This window comes from Manduca sexta, chromosome 26 (genome assembly GCF_014839805.1).
Source record: "Manduca sexta isolate Smith_Timp_Sample1 chromosome 26, JHU_Msex_v1.0, whole genome shotgun sequence".
Taxonomy (NCBI): Eukaryota; Metazoa; Arthropoda; class Insecta; order Lepidoptera; family Sphingidae; genus Manduca; species Manduca sexta.
This window is the reverse complement of record NC_051140.1, coordinates 3968873-3989569: the sequence shown is the minus strand read 5'-3', so window position 1 is coordinate 3989569 and position 20697 is coordinate 3968873. Positions and strand designations below refer to the sequence as shown.

Here is a 20697-nt window from a genome sequence, read left to right as displayed (position 1 = left end):
CTAGTGCGGATTGGCAAATTTCACATGTTTTCTTACGGTATTTTCCTCCAGTTTTAAAGCATGCGGTAATTCATTCATACACATAACTTGAAAAAAGACAAGAGGTTCCTTTGGGTTTTGAACCTACGGACATTCATTTCGACAATCCATTCCACACACAACTGGGCTATAGCCGCTTTAAACGGTAACTAAAAAAAAAATCGGTAATAAGAAGTATGCGTTTTCTATAAAATAATCAAATACTGGCCCTTATTACACGACCACTATAATAAACGTGTAATACTGCGTCTACAAGTACCTGTTACCATTGTACATAACAATCAAAAATTAATTGTGTTCGTACGTCAGACGGCTTACATTTCAACAGAATATAAAACACCACGGAAAAATAGCTGAATTTTAGGTTATAAATAAAACCACCAATATAATATATAATAACTATTTATGTAGGTATATAAACATTACATCGATAAGAAAAAAAAAATAACTCATTTACTTAAATCGCGACAAAATCGAAATAAAATAATAAGTATTACTTAAAAACAACATACAACCTCACGCTACACGTATTTCATTGAAAACCAATTAAATTAATATAACGTTTGTGATACAATGTCGCGCAATTATTACTAACAGTATCCATAAATGTTTGGAAAGTAGAGACTTAAACAGCGAAATTAAATCTTACTCTGCATCAACGAAAATTCTCTATAACACCAACATTTTTCACTTGCAACAGGAGTGTTACAAGCCTTACATAATTTGTGCAAAAACCCGCTAACTTCAACTAATCAGATCGCGTTAAAAAAAGGTTTTGAATTAATTTATGCTCATCATATTAATTGAATGTCAGGATGCATGGCCTAACTGATATTGAAACTATTTTCTCAAAGCGTACTGATTAAAGTAACAATAAAGTATACTTTTTCATAGCATGTGTATTTTGATTTCATGAAACGGTCGAATTTTGGTAATATTTTAATGATTAATGGAGCGTTACTAGACGAAACGTTAATTCTTCCCATTTACTGACACTACCAGTAACCATTGCTATCGACATTCCAACACTAACAGTTTCCTTTTATATAAAACCGCGTTTTATCTCTATGATTTTATACTCAGCTCCACACTAAGTCCTCCTTATACACTAAATATTATTTAACACTGCATTTTTACAATATTTGGGTTCGCTTTAGTGCATTTTGTATATTTCGCTAAAAAATCGACTTTTCAATATTAAATCTCCACACGAAAAAGGTTTATAAAAATTTTTATCTTTCGCCCCTCACATTGACGGGCTGACGTTAAACAACCCCTCAATGTAAGACGCACAGCTTAAACCGTTTCAAAATCTTATTTACATTTATCGACTCAAACCAACGATTATCCACAGTCGATATGAGGTACGATTTAAATTTTGTTTTTAATTACATCACTAAAAGAACCCAAAGTTGCTCGAAACTATGGACAGAGCCGGTGCTCCTTCACTTACAACTACCGCCTCCGAATCTCTAACTAATATGCTATATTATACAGATTTCCATACACCCCAAGAGAAAATAAAAATAAAAATCCTTATGCTACAATATTAAATACCATTGTAAATAAAACGGAAAAATTCACTTTTTTTTCGAAATCTCTATCTCACGGTACAAAAATCATCGTCAACGTCCCGCGGCTCCTCTCAACACGACTTCATTTCTGTTTCTACAATTGATGCACTCTAACTTGAGACGTGCCTATACCTTGTGACGTGGTTACCTTAAAATACGGGCGAATCCTCGCACGTCTCAAGTCAGCGGGCGCGCTTCACTATATTATTCCATGTTACGTCAAATACATTTATAAATATTTTATGCGATCTTATTCTTCGGCAAAACATACGAGATGTTTAATACCTACCCCCTTATTCATAAAAGTTATTTATCTAACGACGGAGCATTTCTGTGGTAACAAGTCTGTTTCTCAGTGCTGACGGCATGGCAGCCCTCGCAGTGCGTACACATAGGGCCGTTGTGATTGGCTAATATTGAGACACAAGATTCTAGTTGGCTGTCAGATAAACAAAGCTGAACAAATAGCGAGCTGTCAGATAAACAAAGCTGAGACTTGTTATCACAGCAATGGTCCGTCCTTAGATAAATAACGTCTATGAATAAGGGGGAAAGTAGTTTCTATACAACATACTCTAATTCATTCAAAAGCAAATATTTATAAACGTATTTGGCTCGAGTAACAGATTATACAGTTTTGACGATGTTGGCAACAGACGCGTGTGGCATTACATTAAGCTTGCGTTTTAACATTAATAAAATAATTTAAAAGGTAGGAAGGAATAATATACAGCTGTGATTTCATAAAGTATAAGTTATATGCGGTGTTGTTTCTTATATTTGTATCGTATTGATTCGTGCAGTATTCGCAAGATAATAAATTCTAACAAAATTTACTTCAAGGTGACACAACTAATAACACCTTTTGTCCAGCTCTGATCGCCGGGAAATTACCCTAACACCGCATTGATAACTTTGACTGGATATAGAAAATTTTGATACTTTTTGAAAACCGAATCCACAACTACCCAATAAAGTTTAAAATCGTATAAATGCTAGTTCCGGCGCGCGAGCAATACGATAATTTTGCATTTGTCAATTTGGATAAATCTGTCGCACGTCGAATCTATGAAAAAAGGCGACGCGTGCGTTTCAGGCGAGTTTTGACTCAAACTTTGTAGTAACAACCAAAGATATTTTAAAACTTAACTTTGAGACTGCCTTAGTAAAACCATATTGAAACAATTACAATTCTTTAAAAATCTTGTATTACCGCTTTTCACTAAAATTATCTAACTATAAAACCAATTTCTAAATGGTATGTATCAGGCCTCCGCCCAAGTTCCCTCAATGTAAGCCATCGACTCGCCCGAAGCCGCGTGCCACACCGACGCAACGACCAGTTGCCAGCGTTAGCTTAAAAATTATCAAAAAAATACAAATCTAGGAACATTAGAGCTTAAAACTTAGAACACGTAAACTAAATATAAATTATTATATTTTTTTCACATCTGCAGCGCCATAACCAGGGAGATTGACAGGGTATAGGCTACGACCATTATTTTAAAATTCACTCACACAACCTCACGAATCGTCTTATCCCTTCACAACTCTCGACATTAGTCGATAATAAATTCTTGTCACGAATGTAAATTTATATTTATAAAAACCATGTATAGGTCACAAGTATCACCCAACAAGTGCTAATATATCAAACAGGCAGACGGATATTGCACAACTAGAGAGGGCATAACTCGTATGATCACAATAAAAAGTACACTGCCCGATTTATCACTAATATCTGTTCTAAATATTCCAGTTAGAACAAACGGTCACAGTACAGCATGCTCTCCAAATCGGGATTTTATTTATGAACTACTTAATGCTTGACATGTTATCCGGCTAACATGACAGTCACACGATATTACGCGTGTCACGATACTATAACCTTATTATTTATTACATAATAAGGTTATTTTTCCGTGACACGTGTAATGTCATGTAGCTATCATGTTAGCCGGCTAACATTCCAATAATCCGATAGCAAATGGGTTAAAATGTTGTAAGTATCCCCTGGTATCGAAACCGTCACTTGAGCGTGAAACAAAGTCCTGCGTGTAAATTTAGCCTAATAGCTGATAGAGTGTAGGACCATGCAGTTTGGACCTGATTACGAACAATTTAACCCCTGTCAGCCTCTAGCCACGACGCTGCATATAAACCGTGGAAGATATTTAAATACGAACAAAATAACGTGTTTCGGCTAATCATACAATATTACATTGATTTTCAGATAGATATTACAAAAAAAAACACATTCATCAAATCGTCCACATTAATTACTCCAGTGACAAAAATATCGATAAACAAGGTACATAGGTATGTCGATAGACAAACTGTTTGTATCCATGTTTAAATTGGTGTATTTTTTAAGTAATATAACACTACTTTTAAGGTTTGAAAACGAAATATATTGTATTGAATGTCACTATCTCAAAACATTTTCAATGGATACAAACGGTTTAGTCCGACAAAAGATGCATTTCATCGATATCTTTCAACACTAAGTCAACATGAATTGGTACACTTCATAAGGTTTATTAACTTTTTGATTGTAACAAAAATATAATCTTATATTTTGCCCTATGGCGGAACTTTCAGGTTAATGTCAGTAAAAATGCCAGTAGGACTAGTGGAGTCGAAATTCAATAAACAGCTATGAAAACGTGCAAATTTTTGTAGTCCTGAGGACTTATGGAAAGTTAGTTTATCATGATCGTTTCATTACTGATAGGACATTAAAGCAATTACTAACAACATGCCAATCGTCCATCTTGTGTATGACAAAAAACAAGATAATTCTATTTGCATAAATTAATAACTCATTTACGTCATTATTTCCAAATACTTTATTTGCTACAATCAAAACGCTAACTATCCAATAGTACTACTCATAGTCTGAAAAAAATAAAATCTGATTTTTTAAATATACATACATATTCGATACAAAATAAAAAATATTAAAATCCTTAAAATTAAAACACATAATACATAGAAAATCACTTGTTAAGTTTTAATATTTTTTTTATTTTATTTTACATATCTATTTGACGTCGCTACATTACAGCGGCTCGTTTTGGTCCTTTCTGACAATAACAAAATGGATTCGAATCGACTGCGGCTGTAGCCAGCAGGGCCTTTTCACTAAATCACAGAAGTCGCATTTATAATAAAACGATTTAAAATAGTACACAATTCGACGCAAAATTATACACACATCAGAAAATACTGTGGGTAAATCGAAGCTGACCAAATAATAACAACACGTTGCGTGATCGATCAAAACCCGATCCCATTTGAATGTCAAAAAAGCCCAAAAATGGCCTGTGCGCAAAAAAACTAAATTGCTACGTCGGTCTAAAAATATAAGAGAAAAATAATAAATAAATTGCGAATTAAAGGCGAAAGACGGGGAAACTGCTATGTATGATATCTCATCACATTCCATCATCTACAATATAAACATCAGATCGTTGGAACGTTACGCTAGTACGCCAACTCACCTGCTCTCCGGATCTTGCAATTTTGAGATCAAAATTCAAAAAGAAAACATATTCTTAATCATTGTCGAACTGTGTTGGTGAAAAACGAGAAGGATACACGCCTGATACTGTAATACATTGTTTTATATTCGATTATACATTTAGCATTCAGATACTTGCCGAGTGCACGCGAATATGCACGAACACGAGCGTCTAAACAGCTTATTCGGGTTTATTTCTCATAATTCATAGCAGTGGCAAAGGGTCCATATAACCCGATTCCTGCCGACATCCCTTTCCTAATTTATGTAAAATCTAATATCATTAGAACGATTGACAGACCGCATCACAAAAAACTTCACCCTTCGCCGCTAATTCATAGTCATATATTCGTGCACGAATTATTCGCCAAGTTATTCGCCGATAGTCTAAATGAGGCATTAAAAGTAAACAGAATTATCTGCAATTTTTTTGTCAAAAAAATATTAATTTAAATAATATTCCATTGACTCTACATTACCAGGTAATTACTGCATGGTATAGCGAGTTGTACATCAACCAGGGTTTAATAAGTTCGGCCGAGTTTTCTCAGTTACTGATATTATTGTTTGTAAAATTGTTAATTTCTATATCAGTCTATATTCATAATTAATGTAGCCGGTGGCTTGATCGTCTGATTTTTACCAACACAATTCGAGCGGCGTACTTCTTGCGTGTGTCAATCGCACTCACTAACGCTTCCATTTGACGTTTGATGGCAATATTATTTTTAACGGAATATCCACTGCATTCACTTGGTTTGCATTTGCATATAAGTTGGTATAGTACTTTTACATATTTACAAATTACAAGACAAAGTAATCATTAAGGTATTGCGAATTCACTCCTAATTAAAAAAAATAAAATCTTGTAAAATAACTTTGATTAAAATTCAAATTAGATTTATAAAATGCAATGTTTATCGCAAATAAGTGCGGTGTGAGGTTAGGGTTACGTTAAATTAAAACCTCTTCTAAACGATGTTGTAATGATTCCTTTAAAACCTTTTTGCTACAGAACTCTCGCCGTGTTACAAGTTCCCTCTATGTGCTTACTAACAGTGAAATTAAGTAGCCACAGATTACACCTCGCCTTTTTGTAAAAACACGCTAAAAATATATATAACTCACTCAACTTAGTAAAATAAAATCTATAGCCTTTTTAAATATGTTAAATCGGTAAATTATTTAATTCTATTCTTTGTTACACTTTAAAAAAATTAACTAATATGCATAGTGTACACACACTAAAATATCATGTAAACGTTACAACCGAGCAATTAAAGAGTGCGCTGAGTTTGTCTCTCACCTACATCTCTCTATACAAATATAAATCACCTGACAATAATAGAAGGAACGCTATAATCTTAGTTGATTTGCTTCTTTAACAAAATACATCAAACTTCGTCTACATACAATTAGTATATTTCTGCGGAGCGCTGTCTCACAGAAGCACCTTTCATATGATTGTTCGATGCGTCGGTTGGATGAACAGAAGAGTGTCGGCCTACCCAAAGTGACATTACCGTCGCCATCAAACGTCAAGGGCGCGCGCACGCAGGAAGCGCCCGCTCACGTCACATTACCGTTGGCAAGTTGGCGGCCACAGTACGCTAACGTCATTTTTCACTGCATGAAATAGTCCGGATGGTCGGGGTCCTTCTCGAATCTCTTCGCCTCCTCCTGCATACTCTCTTTGATTTTCAATATGGCGGCCGATTCAGTTTGGTCATTCTGATCGCCGCCGGGTCCACCGAAACCTGTAAACAGACGTTGACACTTATTATCATCAGTAAATAGTGTTTACATAGAAAACTAAAATTAAATAATAATTTGCTTGGTTTAATTGCCTATGGTTGAAACTATTTAGTGTCCAAAAATTTAATACGTTCCAGGCAGCACTCTCAGATAGTAACACCCTCAAAACGCGTGTGTGATAAAAGTGACTTACTTAGATTGTAATCGCCCATCCCCGAGCCGGAGTCCTCGCGCGGCGTGCCGGGCCCGCCGCCGCCGACGCCGCCCGGCGACGACTTCATGCCGTCCACGCCGCCTAGACCTGCCCGACCAAGCCTGATCAGCGACATTACATAACCAGGACAGAACAACACTGTATTCATCAATTCATTGCCATTAAACCCCTACTAGTCATCTTTTCATTCATATTTTAATGCGATATCAAGCTTTACTTTATAGTTTAGCAATTGTTTTTTTCTGTGTATAAGCGTTTTCGTTAGTGATATTTTGAATTAATATTTTGATAACCCGAGTTATGTATGATATCCATTAAAATATTTTACACATTTATAATAAAGATTATAAAGTGAAAATTTTGTAACTAAATATTAGCCGCAAGTTCCGAAAGCACAAATATTTTTGGTTATCTTCCTTTCGGACCAAACATACACAATATGATTTAATGGGTTCCTTTCCCTCTCTCGTGGCAATGTAATGTCTGCGGACGTCAATATTGCACTAAAAATTAAAAATAAAACAAAGTTAAAGAAAATGGCATTTATTTACAAAATAATTAACTAGTGTAACTACAACAAAAACAAACACCGTTAAGCCGACAGTGATTCCGGTATTAAATCTTACTTTAGAGATTTACTTTCTATATTAAGTAACTTTAGTTTGTGCAACGGGCATTATTAATATATCGAGAAAAGAACACATTAAACTCAATGTGCACAGGTTGGTCCAACACGATATTAACCGAGGACGCGTGGATCTAAACCGCAATTAACTACGCCTAGTCCAACCGCATTCCTCGCGAGTCAGTTAGCCACCGTACGGATCTTAACGAAACTTTATAATTAACATCTTATAATACTTAAATAATGATCCGGCCTGCTTGTACAACTAGCCAGAGCCTAACACGAGGAGATGGCACACAAACATCTTGATATTACGAATAGCTTAAAACATTTTACTGCAATATTACAACTATATTCTAATTGAGCGAAACCTCTATAACCCTGAACTTATTGCAAATACACATACCATCAGGTCAAGCATTCACACAATTACAAATGCTATGAAATAAAAAACGGCCGTCAGGTGTTGAATAATTTTACTTTAAAATTAATTATACCTTTCCTAATAATGAACATATTCTTCGTCTCGGAATATATAAATGTTAACACTGAATAATGACATCAAATATAAACTTTATAAAAGGTCCTTTCTAGAGGTCGTTATGAATTTACTCATTCAAAGTTGTATATAGTAGTGTCAAAGGCCTACTGTGAATACTGCCACGAACTAATGTTATACAAACATCACGCAGTGACAAATCTAGGCAATTTAGGAATATAAAATTCCATAACACCTGTTCAGAGCCATCCAACTTTTATTGAACTCATTTTATATATGCATGAAATGAATGAATGTTTTATGCCCGAGATAGATGATAATTCTTATACAACGCATAACAAATATAATAAAAATCTTAATTTCTAAAAACTATCCAACTTGCTTCATTCTCTTAATATTACTTAGTTAAAATAATTAAGTCTAAATTGTTATTATATGGGACGACACGCTCTATTATTTTTTACTAAAAAACAATATAATTTGAATTTTAAGATCCAACAGAAGGCCGAGGTCCAAATCGTCAAAAAGTCGTCCAGTTAATAAAATGATACACTTTAATCGTTTTTTTACTTACATCTAAAAAAACGTTATACGGACACGCATCATTATCCAAATTTTTTATCGACCTCTTCCTTTTGACGGCGGCATTATGTCGTTAGGTTTGTAGAGGTGTTATTTAAACCATTAAATAATACCGGTTCTACGGACCTTTTGATATGTCTATCTTTAGAATATACATAAAAAAATAAAATGTAAGAAATTCCTAAATAAACTCCGACACAGATGAATATCATTCTAAATACAAGTTCATGATACTTCATTATTTTTGTCAATATGTTCTGCAACACGATTTCTTCTTTAAAGATGCAATGTCCGAATAAAAAGAAATGTAAAGTAACTTTACACATTCCGTTTTGATTTTGCATGTCGGCAGGTTGCCTCGGTCGGTCAGTAAAAAGCAGAGAGCAACATTAGATATAGAACTTTTTAATTTGCATTTCTATACATTGCAATTTTTATGTATAATGCAAACCCGTCTCATGTGCACGCTCCGTAAAACAGATAGAAAGAGTGCATAATTTCCATCTCTACATTTTTCCAATAATCACCGAGAAAGTGTATTGTTTGTGTTCGTGTTCACATCACTTACTTATAATATGCAATTTTTCATCGAATATCACTATATACCGTAAGATTTACATCGCTGTATTACGATTGCCCGAATTAGGTTATTTTTTTATCATTGATGAAATTAATTAATTCATAAAGAATTAATGACTAAAAGATCATTATTACTATTTTGGTCCTTAGGAGTAAATGGCATATACTATATACAGAAAAAATTTAAAAATCAAAGCCTATTTAAATTTCGAGCACTATAACGAGTTTTGATAAAAAAAAAAACTTCTCTAGCACACTACTTCAATACAGACGATGAACGCCAGACACATTGTATTCAAGTAATAGGTGACCAAGACTACACTGAAGTTAAGGACGTTCAAGAGTGAGTGAATGAGTTAAATGTACTAAGAACTCTTTAGCTACACATGAATAAAAAGCAACATAAAACTAAAGAAACTCGCAAAAACAAAAGGCAAAGATTTTCTACTCAGCTGAAAAATATATGAAAATAAATTGTTTCGGAAGATATCGTACATTCGTTCATCTTATTGGTATTAATCATTGTAATTTGTACTATGACTCCAATTTAGAATTAGGAACTTATAGAACCCTATAATTGTTTGTGAACAGTTGAGACTGTGGCCTAGGGAAGGCCTCTCCGAGCCATGACTACGGCTTAAGATAGATAAAGTAAGGGCGTGTCATCCCATCGCGAGCATGTTCGCACCTTCAGAGGGCGTCGGCTGCGGCAGGTGAGTCTGCGCGGGCCCGTGTTCGCCCGCCAGGGGGAACTCCGCCCCCAGCGCCCCGCCGCCCACCGGCTTCATCAGCGTGTACATGTTGTCGCCGCCTGCCCACAACCCACCACCGCACCTTTACACTCAACTCCGTACAGGGTTGCCAAAGTCCGGTAACAACGGACAGGGAGCTATCCCACTAACTGTATAACCGATGCGCCGCAAATACAAACGTCTCAAAAAAAACGTTACCAGAGCTGAATATTGTAAAAGTCTAATAAACCAAATCCGAAAGCTTCCCGGTCTACTTTTCATTTTAACCATATAAAGGACTGGAATACCAAACTGTCCGGGTGGAACCAGACACCTGGCAACCCTGGCTTTATGTATTGGTATCACTACTATCGGAACCGGTTATAACGACTTCAATGAAAAATGAAACGACTTTTATTTTCATTTAGGACTTTCACAGTGACTTGATGTTATAACCTAAACATATTATTATGATACTTGACTAATTAGATTCCCTTCTATACGGACAGTGAGGTTGACTGGCATCGCGTCGCTATAAACGGTTTCGACTGAGACACATCTCGACAAATGACCATTTAAGAATAGTTTGCAATATCTTATGTACATATATATCGTAATATTCCATTAATACCAACAATACAGATTTTCTGTCCCAACAAAAACATTCAATGTGCTAACTTATAGCATTACGCTTGCTACGCCCATAGATGAAATGGGCACGAAGCGATTGCCCGGTATATTGCGAGATTTTCCTCCCTTCCCAATATTTAATAATTTGTTCGACACTTTACGAATTAATTACAAAATTCAAACTAGTGTAATAATTTCCCTTGGGAATTGGAACACAAGTGTCCGCAAAGATCATATTTGAACACAAGAATTAAATTTTATTCATCAAGTTTGTACGTTCGAAAGGAAAGTGATTTAAATGGGATTTTTTAAATAATTATTGTTTTCTTTTTTATAGAGGGACTACTGCGCGAGGCTTCCCCACACGTGTACGTACGTGACATAATACATGTGAGTCAAGCGGTGCACTGAAGCACCGTGCGCGGGAAATGGCGATGGGTTGAGGTAGAAGGCCGGTGAGCGGTGAACGAACAAACACACTCACATCATGTCTACACGAATCCCATTACTATGGACACCGAACTATACACAATAATTTTTACTGTTGGATATCATTTATCAAGTATATTTTAGCATACTCGTGCATTATGAAATGTGTTGTGATTTTTTAAACGTTAAAAAATATATAACGTGTGGCATGGACCCATTCTGATTTTATGGGCAGTGCCTCCATATTACGTATAACTAGATAGTATAAAACAAAGTCGCTTTCTCTGACCCTATGTGTGCTTAAATCTTTAAACTACGCAACGGATTTTGATGCGTTTTTTAATAGATAGAGTGATTCAAGAGGAAGGTTTATATGCATAATAATAACATCCATTAAATAGTCAGCATTGCACCCGTGCGTAGCCGGAGCGGGTCGCTAGTACGTAATATACCGTGTAACATCGACACTTGAACGTGATTATAGATCCGATGTTGTTCCAGACATATTAACTCATATACCCTGCGAATTTACTTTTAATTCGAGATATCCTTTAAAACCGGAGATACAGCGAGTTAGTGCAGTGACTAACTCTTTATTTTTAAATATAATATATCTCGCTCTATCGCCATATATTTACAATATAAAAAAAAATCGTGAAGTTTCTTTTGACAATATTCATTTTTTTAACACAGCGTCATAATTTAATGCACAATATAACGACGATTTTTTTCCTTACTCACGTTTTCTTATAGCTCCATAAACAATATTGACGATAGGTACTGCCAGTTATTTAGCATTACCAACGCAACGCTGGGAAATTGTACCATTTAATTCTAGATATCATAATTATCATTAAAGTATTTATGATAGCTACAAATATATAGGAATATCCTAAATTACACATAGTGTTGTTGCAATGGAAACAAATGAATTGCGAATATTTAAAAGAAAAAAGGAAGAACACTCCACAATTAATGCAATATTATAACAATATACAAATTGAAATCAGTATAAATACAACAAAATTAAAACTTTACCATTCGTTTCCATTCAACAACATTTAATAAAAAAATAAAATTTTACAAAAGAACATATCCAGGTGATAGACAGTAGAGATACGAAAGGACGTAAAAAGCGAACACTGGAGACCCAAGCGTGTACGAATCAAAGGTTAAAGCGAGAACGAAGCAAGCGGAACAAAAAGTAAGAAATTATACATTACAACTTAATTATGTTTTCAGGTCACGTTTTAACTCCTTGCCGCGTGTTTGGTTATTTTTGGTCACAATTATTTCCAAGGATTTTCCTTGTCGCGAGTATTTCGACAACACGTGACACGTGAAACGCGCCATGATTTTAGTTCAGAGCAAAAAATCGATTCGCGAAATTTAATAGTTCAAATGACTTCCCATGTGTGTGTCGATATTACAAACATATAAAAACTGAAGTCAGATATTTGTTTGATATTGCGACTCCAAAATATATACGACGGCAAGAAATCAATACCGACAATAAGTAATTATATATGTCATGAACGCACGCCGTTGTAATTCAATAGAACTATCGCAAACTGCAAAAAATAGCATAATCACAAAACAGTTTCATTTGTGAAATAATTTTCTCATTTTGGATTGACGAAGTTTTGTGTGAATTTTGTTTTACGTCTTTGCCGCCACTACGACTCGTGTTTTTATACTTACGCATTTTATGCGGTTCTTTAAAAAAACGTGCGTTCAAGGCACATACTACACAGAGACTATACATATATCGGGGATCTAGTGAAGGGCGCCTGGAAAACATACGTAATACAACAAATATACCTATCTCACTGTAGAAAAACTTACTAAGTATAAGCAGTAATTTGAAATAAAATAACTGAAAAAAAAACTCTTTACAGTATAAACGTTCCAAAGCACTTTAGTAAGTTTTTTTTTATTAACTATTGTAAGTTTTTCTCAGCACGATGGTAAACTTGATTACCAGACCACGGGAAATGTGCAATAACTAATAACAAAAAATAAACTGTTATAGATAAATGAATAGGACCCTTGAATTAAAAAATGACTAAAAATAGATATCACTCAATTGTTGAAAATAATTCGACACTGCAAAATAAATTATTTTTAAACGTATCGCGGCATTGGAGATTGCAAGAATATTGTTGCATCTATACACGCACGTTTTTTTAATATTTATAGAATTTATATATACAAATATTGAATGTTCCTATACACATATTCGTAATCGGGTAATCGTTCATGATTCTTAGAAGTGGGCGAATATAGATTTTCCTAATAATCGATTGTATACATAATAACTCGGAATATTGACTACGATAATCGATTAATATTTCTTTACATAAGCAATTTCTATCCCCGCTTTAAAACGAGAGATCACTTGCAGAATCGTTTGCTTCGAGTTTGAGTGTTGTACGATATCCAATTAGTTCCAGAGATACCCACGCCATAAGATTTGTGCGTCAATTAGATCATTGCGTTTTTTCGTTTTAATCGATTTCCTTTATCGATAAATTGTGTTAGTATCATTGGCAAACGTCACTAGATAATGCGTTATATGACAAAAAATATTAAACACAGATAAAATCGTGTTATTAGATGACTTAGGTGTGCAGAGGTTTCTTTTTTTTACTTTAGTACCGTTATATATGTACGCATTTTATTTATATCGTAATAATAATTACACACATTTTGTATTTTGTTATAAATTTGTGTTTATTTATGAAAGTATTAAAGATTTTTATTATCACATTTTTATTTGTATAATAACTAAAATTTTTATACAATGCCGGTTTGAAACAGCCGTTAGTCACGAAAACCCTGGGAAGAAATAAAAATGTATCATGTATTATTATTTAATATTTGCTCACGTTTTTAATAATCAAAACAATATTTAATCCGCAATGGCGCAGCAAGCCAGTTAGTATTATATCGTTATTGATTTGGCAAAGCATACACACTCAATATTTTGATTATAAAATAAAAGTATTTATAGGTATTCTTCTTAAAAGGCTACCATCTAAGTAATCTTTATATTATTTAATATGTTTTTTATAACTTCTTCAAATATTTTTGCTACCCCGCATGCTAGACTCGTTCGACGGCAAAGAGGTACTTGAATCTCAACCAGTTTTAATATTTGAATATAGAACTAATCATAACCCCGGCACACCGCAGTATTCCCTTCCCTCGTGTGTGTGTGGTACTCACCGGAGTTGGAAGAGTCCTGCGGGCTTGGCATGATGGGCGTGGGCGGTCCCGGGGGCCCGTTGGAGCCCGGCGGCGGCCCGTACGCGCCCGGCGACCCGCCGCTGTAGTTCAGCGGCGCCGAGCCTCCGCCGCCGAACGCGCCGCGCGGACCCATGCCCATCGGCGGCATTCCTACATTAACACCAACGTATCATTTACAATACATACTCAACCTGATATATTTTAGGAATATAGATTTTTAATTAACGAATTTCATCATTGAATATACAAAACCCAAGAACAAACATGCATGAAATACGACGTTACTTATGTGGCCTTCATTATAACTATGTGTGCAGCCATCTGAGCATGCAATATGAAGTGTAGATGCAACCGACCTGGTCCCTGCGGCGGCGGGCCGCGCATGCCGGACGCGTACGCGCCGGGCGACATGGGCCCCATGCCGGGGCGCGGCGGCGTCATGCGCGGCCCGCCCAGCAGCCCGCTGCCGCCCGACCCGCCGCGCTCCATTGAGTTACCCATCATGCCTTGACCTGCACATACACCATGACTGGTCAACATAAATGTATACCTGTTATTAGCTTATTTTTAAGTTTCATGAAATTATAATTTCCAACAGTTTTAAATTTACTAATTATTTAATAGTGAAAACAGGTAGAATCAAATTAATGATGATGATATTCTATAAAGTCCGTCAATGGTAATTTGATTGACCACATCATTCAGTCTTAGAATTTGCTTATATTATAGTACATTGGTTTTCAAAAACAAAACTAAACTCATTTATTTTTAATGTGTTGAAACCAAAAAGTTGTCTATATCAAAAATGCTTAGGACAAGATATGTTATCAGAAAATGCAATAATGTTGTTCTGATTTGCATATTATCATAGTGTATCCAGACAACTAAATACTAATGCTGGGAAGTTTAAAAAATATTGTTTTATTGTTAAATAATCTCAAAGTATCTGCCCAACTTCTATATTAAATTGTAAAGAAATTACATTATGCATGAACCCTTTGGTGTAAAGACATTAGCATCTCATGTCTCAGGGTGATGACACTGTAGAATGTCATACATTACTTTGGAAGTGAAAGTTCTGATCATTGTTTGTAACTTTATTGGTGGTTATATCACTCAACATCAGGTGACCAGCATCTTGTTATTCAATTGCAAAAGAAAAAAAATATTGCAATTCATTAGTGCTGCTCAATCCGAAAAATAGTACTGTGCATTGTTTCATTGCACATTAAGAGGCCAACATAATTCTGGCAACTAGTGATGGATACAAAAATGTGTTGGTTAGCATTATATTTAAATTACTATTAGTAAGAAGTCCAATATATACACTGTGCCAGCAGGGTTAAAAAAAACATATATTTACGTAATTTCTAACCTGGTGGTCCATTAAAATCATTGCCCATGCCCATCCTGACAGCGGCCCGCGGCCCTCCACTAGAGTACCAGGGTCCTATGAAAGGCTGTCCTGTGCCCATTAGCTGTGGCTGCGGTCCGTGTGGAGATGGCTGTGACCCTGGGTGTGGTGCAGGAGGTGAGGGTCGCAGTGGTGAATTCGGGAAGAATCCTGGAGGCATTCCACCGCCACCCATACCTGGAAATAATGAAGAGGCCAGGGTGAAATAAATTATATAATTAGATCACAACAATACCTGCAAACAAGACACCTTGTTAAATAATTTTGGTTTTTTAAAAAAATTATTTTAAAGAATTATAGAGTTGACATGTTAAAATATATCAACACATTGTGACAGGGCTGCTGTAAGGTTTCAGAAACTAAAAATGCAGATAAAAGAACTTTTTAAACAATTAGACAAGTTATTCATGTTCAGTGTAATAATTTTGATCATTTTACATCCATATATGGATTTCTGTAAAATCTGTGTACATACATACATATAACATACAGGAGACTATAAATTTACAATGTAATTTAAGAAAAACTGTTTTTTATAGTCCTCTGCAACCAATAGTGTTGCATTGTCTAAAAAATATTACAATTTGGATAGTTTTGATAAACTAATTGCTCAACTTATTGGCTGCAAACAAAACACTAAAATAGAAATAACTTTCTCCTCACAGTAAGTTCTGCCACACAAACAATAGCCCAACAAAAATCTTATGCAGAATTAAATTATTTTCTTTTAGACAGAACCCACTTTAAATATTTTGTTGTTGAAAGTACATAGAAACCAGAGCTGACCTTTAGCTTCATATTCTACACTTGATATCTATAACATTTACATCATTCACTCATAAAGCAATTTCAGAATGATTTCAGTACATTCTAATATAATGTTATATACTCCTAACCATATGTAAGGCTAGATTTATGTCATCTCTGTTATGAATAATATCTTTTGGTGCTAAATATTAATTATTAATATTGTTATAGGTCTATAAATCTTAGGGGTATCTGAAAACACACAGAAAGTCAACTGAACTGGAACTTGAATTGAAGTTAAATAAGTTCTCTGTTTATGTATAAATTTAACAGTTGTATATTGTAATTGTATTCCCAATACATATCTTTTATTTAGAACTATGTTTAAGATTCCTTACCTGTTTAACAGGTTAAATCTAAAAGTACACACTGAAAATAAATATTTAGATATGTATTTTTAAAGAAATGTAGCACAAGAAACTTCAACAATACAATTTAGTAAGCCAATGGGCCACAATACACAGTTAGAGAACTATAAACATAACATAACCTACTTTAGTTGTGTGTGCAGCAACACTTTCCAATTACAGAACCCCATCTCATAAACATTAAAACACGCGTATTTAGCCTCGTGCGACGAGACAAATGATGATCAATGCGAAAGCAGAGGCCTCGACAACAAGTCTGCGCCCGAAAATTAACTATTTATTTACGACATAAGATAAAATACAGCGTGCCCTACTAATCCGAATAGGACAAACATTTTTTTTACATTTATCGATATTATGTGCAAATGAGCGTACGAACCGTCATTTGGCGGTGCTGGGCCGGCATTGTGACCTATTCCGTTGACGCCGTATCCAGAATTGACGAAGCCGTAATCGTGAAATGCCTTAGCTTCTGAAGAGTGCTCGCAGGTGTCGCGACGCTCCGGCGCTGCGCAGTATAAGTCCCAAAATACACACCACCATGAGTGCAGGAACCCGGGGGGCTCCCCCAGCGTTATATTCTTCTCCCATCGTATTTCCGACAGAAAAGTCTGCGCCGCTTTGGTCGCACCAACATGCAGTAGGTACTCGTACACATAGAGTGCCAATTTCTCGCGAGCCTGAGCGTCCGAAGGCACCGTGGAGCCCTTGCCCTTGGCATACATATCGACTGGAAGCCGATTTTTTTAACGAAATTGTTTATTATTTACATTAACGCTTTATATCAATAAATTCAACTACACAAAATGTCATTGATCGATGGCGACATTTGGCGTCTGTGGCATAGATAATTCGGTTTGTTCTCGTTGCGTGAGCAGCTGTCATAAATTCTAGCTTATGGTTAGCCACAGATTATAAACCGAATAAAAACATTATTTTTATAAAAGCTAGAAATATTCAGTCGTATTGTAAAAACATATAAATACAATTCAGCTACATAAAATAAATTTATATTTACCCAAAATTTATAGTATAAACTAATATACAAATAGATTTAACAGTATGATTTGTAAAAACCGGTAAAAAAACTATTTTGACCATAGATAATGATAGAAAATATTTGAATTAAAATCATCAAATTAGTAATCCAAAACACACTTTGACTCTAGATATGTCTTCGCTCGTCTATTCCTTCTTTCTTTTCGTGCGGCCGTGTCACCGCGTGGTTCACTGCCGCGTTTCCTAAGAAACAATCAAAATGGCTATCAGACCTGTATACAGGCCAACAATCGTCAAAAAAAGGACGAAAAGATTTATCCGCCACCAGTCGGATCGCTATGACAAACTTAAGAGAAACTGGCGTAAACCGAGAGGTAAGATACAATGATGTCCATGCACGATAACCACATTCATGACTACCTGTCTATAACCTGTTAATATTTGTTATTTACTAAAGTGTTATGATAAATATGTGTGTAGCGGCTTCTTTTAATTTAATTTTCTAATATCTATTAACTTAAGCAATATTTTCAGTAGAAACAGCATCGCGACTATTAGGTTAGGAAAGTGAGGGAATAAGTAATAAAGCAGTGATAAATAACCATTGAATTAAATAACCGTGTCATTTATTATTTCTACAATTTCTGTCTATATTAGTGTATATAGTCCGCAATTACAGATTACCACACGTTGGTAGCAAACCAATGAATTTGATGCCAGTAGCGTGTTGCACACTGTGCAAGGGCACTCTGTGGTGTCATACTCAATATGACATTAACAATTTGTTACCTTGCTAAAACAATTCTGCTGAACCCTATTCCATATAGCTGGTGTAGCTATCTGGTCATTGTGGCAGATACAAGCATTTTCATTAAGATCAAAAAAAGTCAATCATTTCAAAAGTTTGTTTTCAATACTTAAATCCTATATTAGCGCACCACAATTTATCATAACTATAACTAAATGACTCGCTGTTTTCAGGTATTGACAACAGAGTGCGTAGGCGCTTCAAGGGTCAGTACTTGATGCCCAACATTGGTTATGGTTCAAACAAGAAGACCCGTCACATGCTCCCCAATGGTTTCCGCAAGGTGAGATTAATTTTATATCTGTTACACAAACTATTGTAAATATAGCATTTTTCATATTAAAGGACAACATAAATAAATGTATGTCACAACTCACTCAGAGGCATGACGCATATGGCTGCCTCGAATTAAGTCACACCTCCTTAGGTGTCCTTCTTTACGTTTAAAGCTGTAAGAATTGTCACAACACAGACAATCCTTGATTAATAGACCTAAGAGCACACTACATTTACTGCTAAGTTCCTTGCCGCCCAATGGTTGTGCTGCAGCAATGTAAGTCATTTAAAGCACCCTTGAAGAATCAATTGAGTTTAAATTAGCTTTAAGGTATGCTGTAAACTAAAAATATGCTATTATTATAGTGTCTTGGGTAGTGTGTAGTGGGAAATAATATACTATTCAGGTATCACATCCCATATAAATATATTTGGGAAAGGTAATTTGGAATGCTGTTGAGACTGATGTGATATTCCCAATAGAAATTATGTGTAAGAATGCAAAACCATTTTCATGCTGAAATTAGATATTTAATGAAACAAGAATTATTACTTACTTGTTAAAAATTATATTAATAAAATATAAATAAAAGATTTGTAAAACTGTCCCTGCTGTCAGACTAATCATAATATTTTTTATCTAGTAACTCCATGAAATCTATTGAGTACCATTAACCAGAAATCTGGCCACCTATATTTAATAAATAAATTATGTTAGTGATGTAATTATTTATAATGTCCAACTAATTTATTCCAGGTGCTCGTCCACAATGTCCGCGAACTGGAGATCCTTATGATGCAGAACAGGAAATACTGCGCAGAAATCGCACACGGCGTCTCCTCCAAGAAGCGCAAGGCGATAGTTGAGCGCGCGCAGCAACTCAGCATCAGGGTCACCAACGCGGCCGCCCGTCTCCGCTCGCAGGAGAACGAATAAACTAAACACTTTAGTATATAAACATTGTTTTATTGTTGCATCCCTTGATACATAATATTAACATGAAAAGTATAGGTACTTTACCAAATGAGTACATTTATGTTTTCAACTAAATTCTTTTAAAATATTTTCGATTGATTACACGAAAAGATATAAATAATACTTCATAGATTATTATAACAATGATTAATAGCTCATCATTGGCAAAAAGAAACTATTGATAATACACATTAGACCCTGCGATATATAGCTAAACTACAGAAATTTATTCTGATGTCTTAGTTTATGGTAACACATAACTACCAAAAATACCTAAGAATTTCAACTGGTGTAATACGTTTGTAAGATACTGGAGACCGGATGTTAAAGGAATACATAGTTGATAATAATGATTGGGGATTGATTGTTTGTGCGCTCAAAAACTAGGTACTACTCTTGTATTTGGTTTGTAGAAGACGTCGTGCAGTTTTATATCTTGAAAAATTAAGTTTAGCATTGCAGGAAAATACGTTTAAATTACGTAATCCATTTAAGCTACCGCAGTCGCTGTCGTAGGATCAATCACAAAAAAGTGCGTTCTCCATTCTCCTCGTCAATTGTCAGTCCTCGAGATCGATTCAAAGATTGCGATTGAGATCGATAATTGATTTTCGTTGGTT

At 35.1% G+C, this 20697-nt stretch overlaps 2 protein-coding genes across 3 annotated transcripts; one reads left to right on the top strand and one right to left on the bottom strand.

Moving 5' to 3' along the window:
* Window positions 1–425: 425 nt before the first annotated feature.
* On the bottom strand, window positions 426–17878 carry LOC115449844 (single-stranded DNA-binding protein 3). Of its 2 annotated transcripts, XM_030177733.2 has the most exons (7): window positions 17398–17878; window positions 15805–16020; window positions 14786–14941; window positions 14409–14579; window positions 10079–10201; window positions 7085–7192; window positions 426–6893 (listed from the first exon to the last, which is right to left on the bottom strand). In XM_030177733.2, the coding sequence occupies exons 1-7, from the start codon at window positions 17741–17743 to the stop codon at window positions 6760–6762; spliced, it is 1254 nt and encodes a 417-aa protein (XP_030033593.1). In that variant the 5' UTR covers window positions 17744–17878; the 3' UTR covers window positions 426–6759. The 2 variants fall into 2 exon arrangements, with proteins under 2 accessions (XP_030033593.1, XP_030033594.1); XM_030177734.2 differs by lacking the exon at window positions 10079–10201.
* A 280-nt stretch (window positions 17879–18158) lies between these two features.
* Window positions 18159–20060, top strand: LOC115449848 (60S ribosomal protein L32). Its single transcript, XM_037443590.1, has 3 exons — window positions 18159–18391; window positions 18999–19108; window positions 19859–20060. Exons 1-3 carry the CDS (start codon window positions 18277–18279, stop codon window positions 20036–20038), a joined length of 405 nt encoding a protein of 134 aa, XP_037299487.1. The 5' UTR covers window positions 18159–18276; the 3' UTR covers window positions 20039–20060.
* The last annotated feature ends 637 nt before the right edge of the window (window positions 20061–20697 follow it).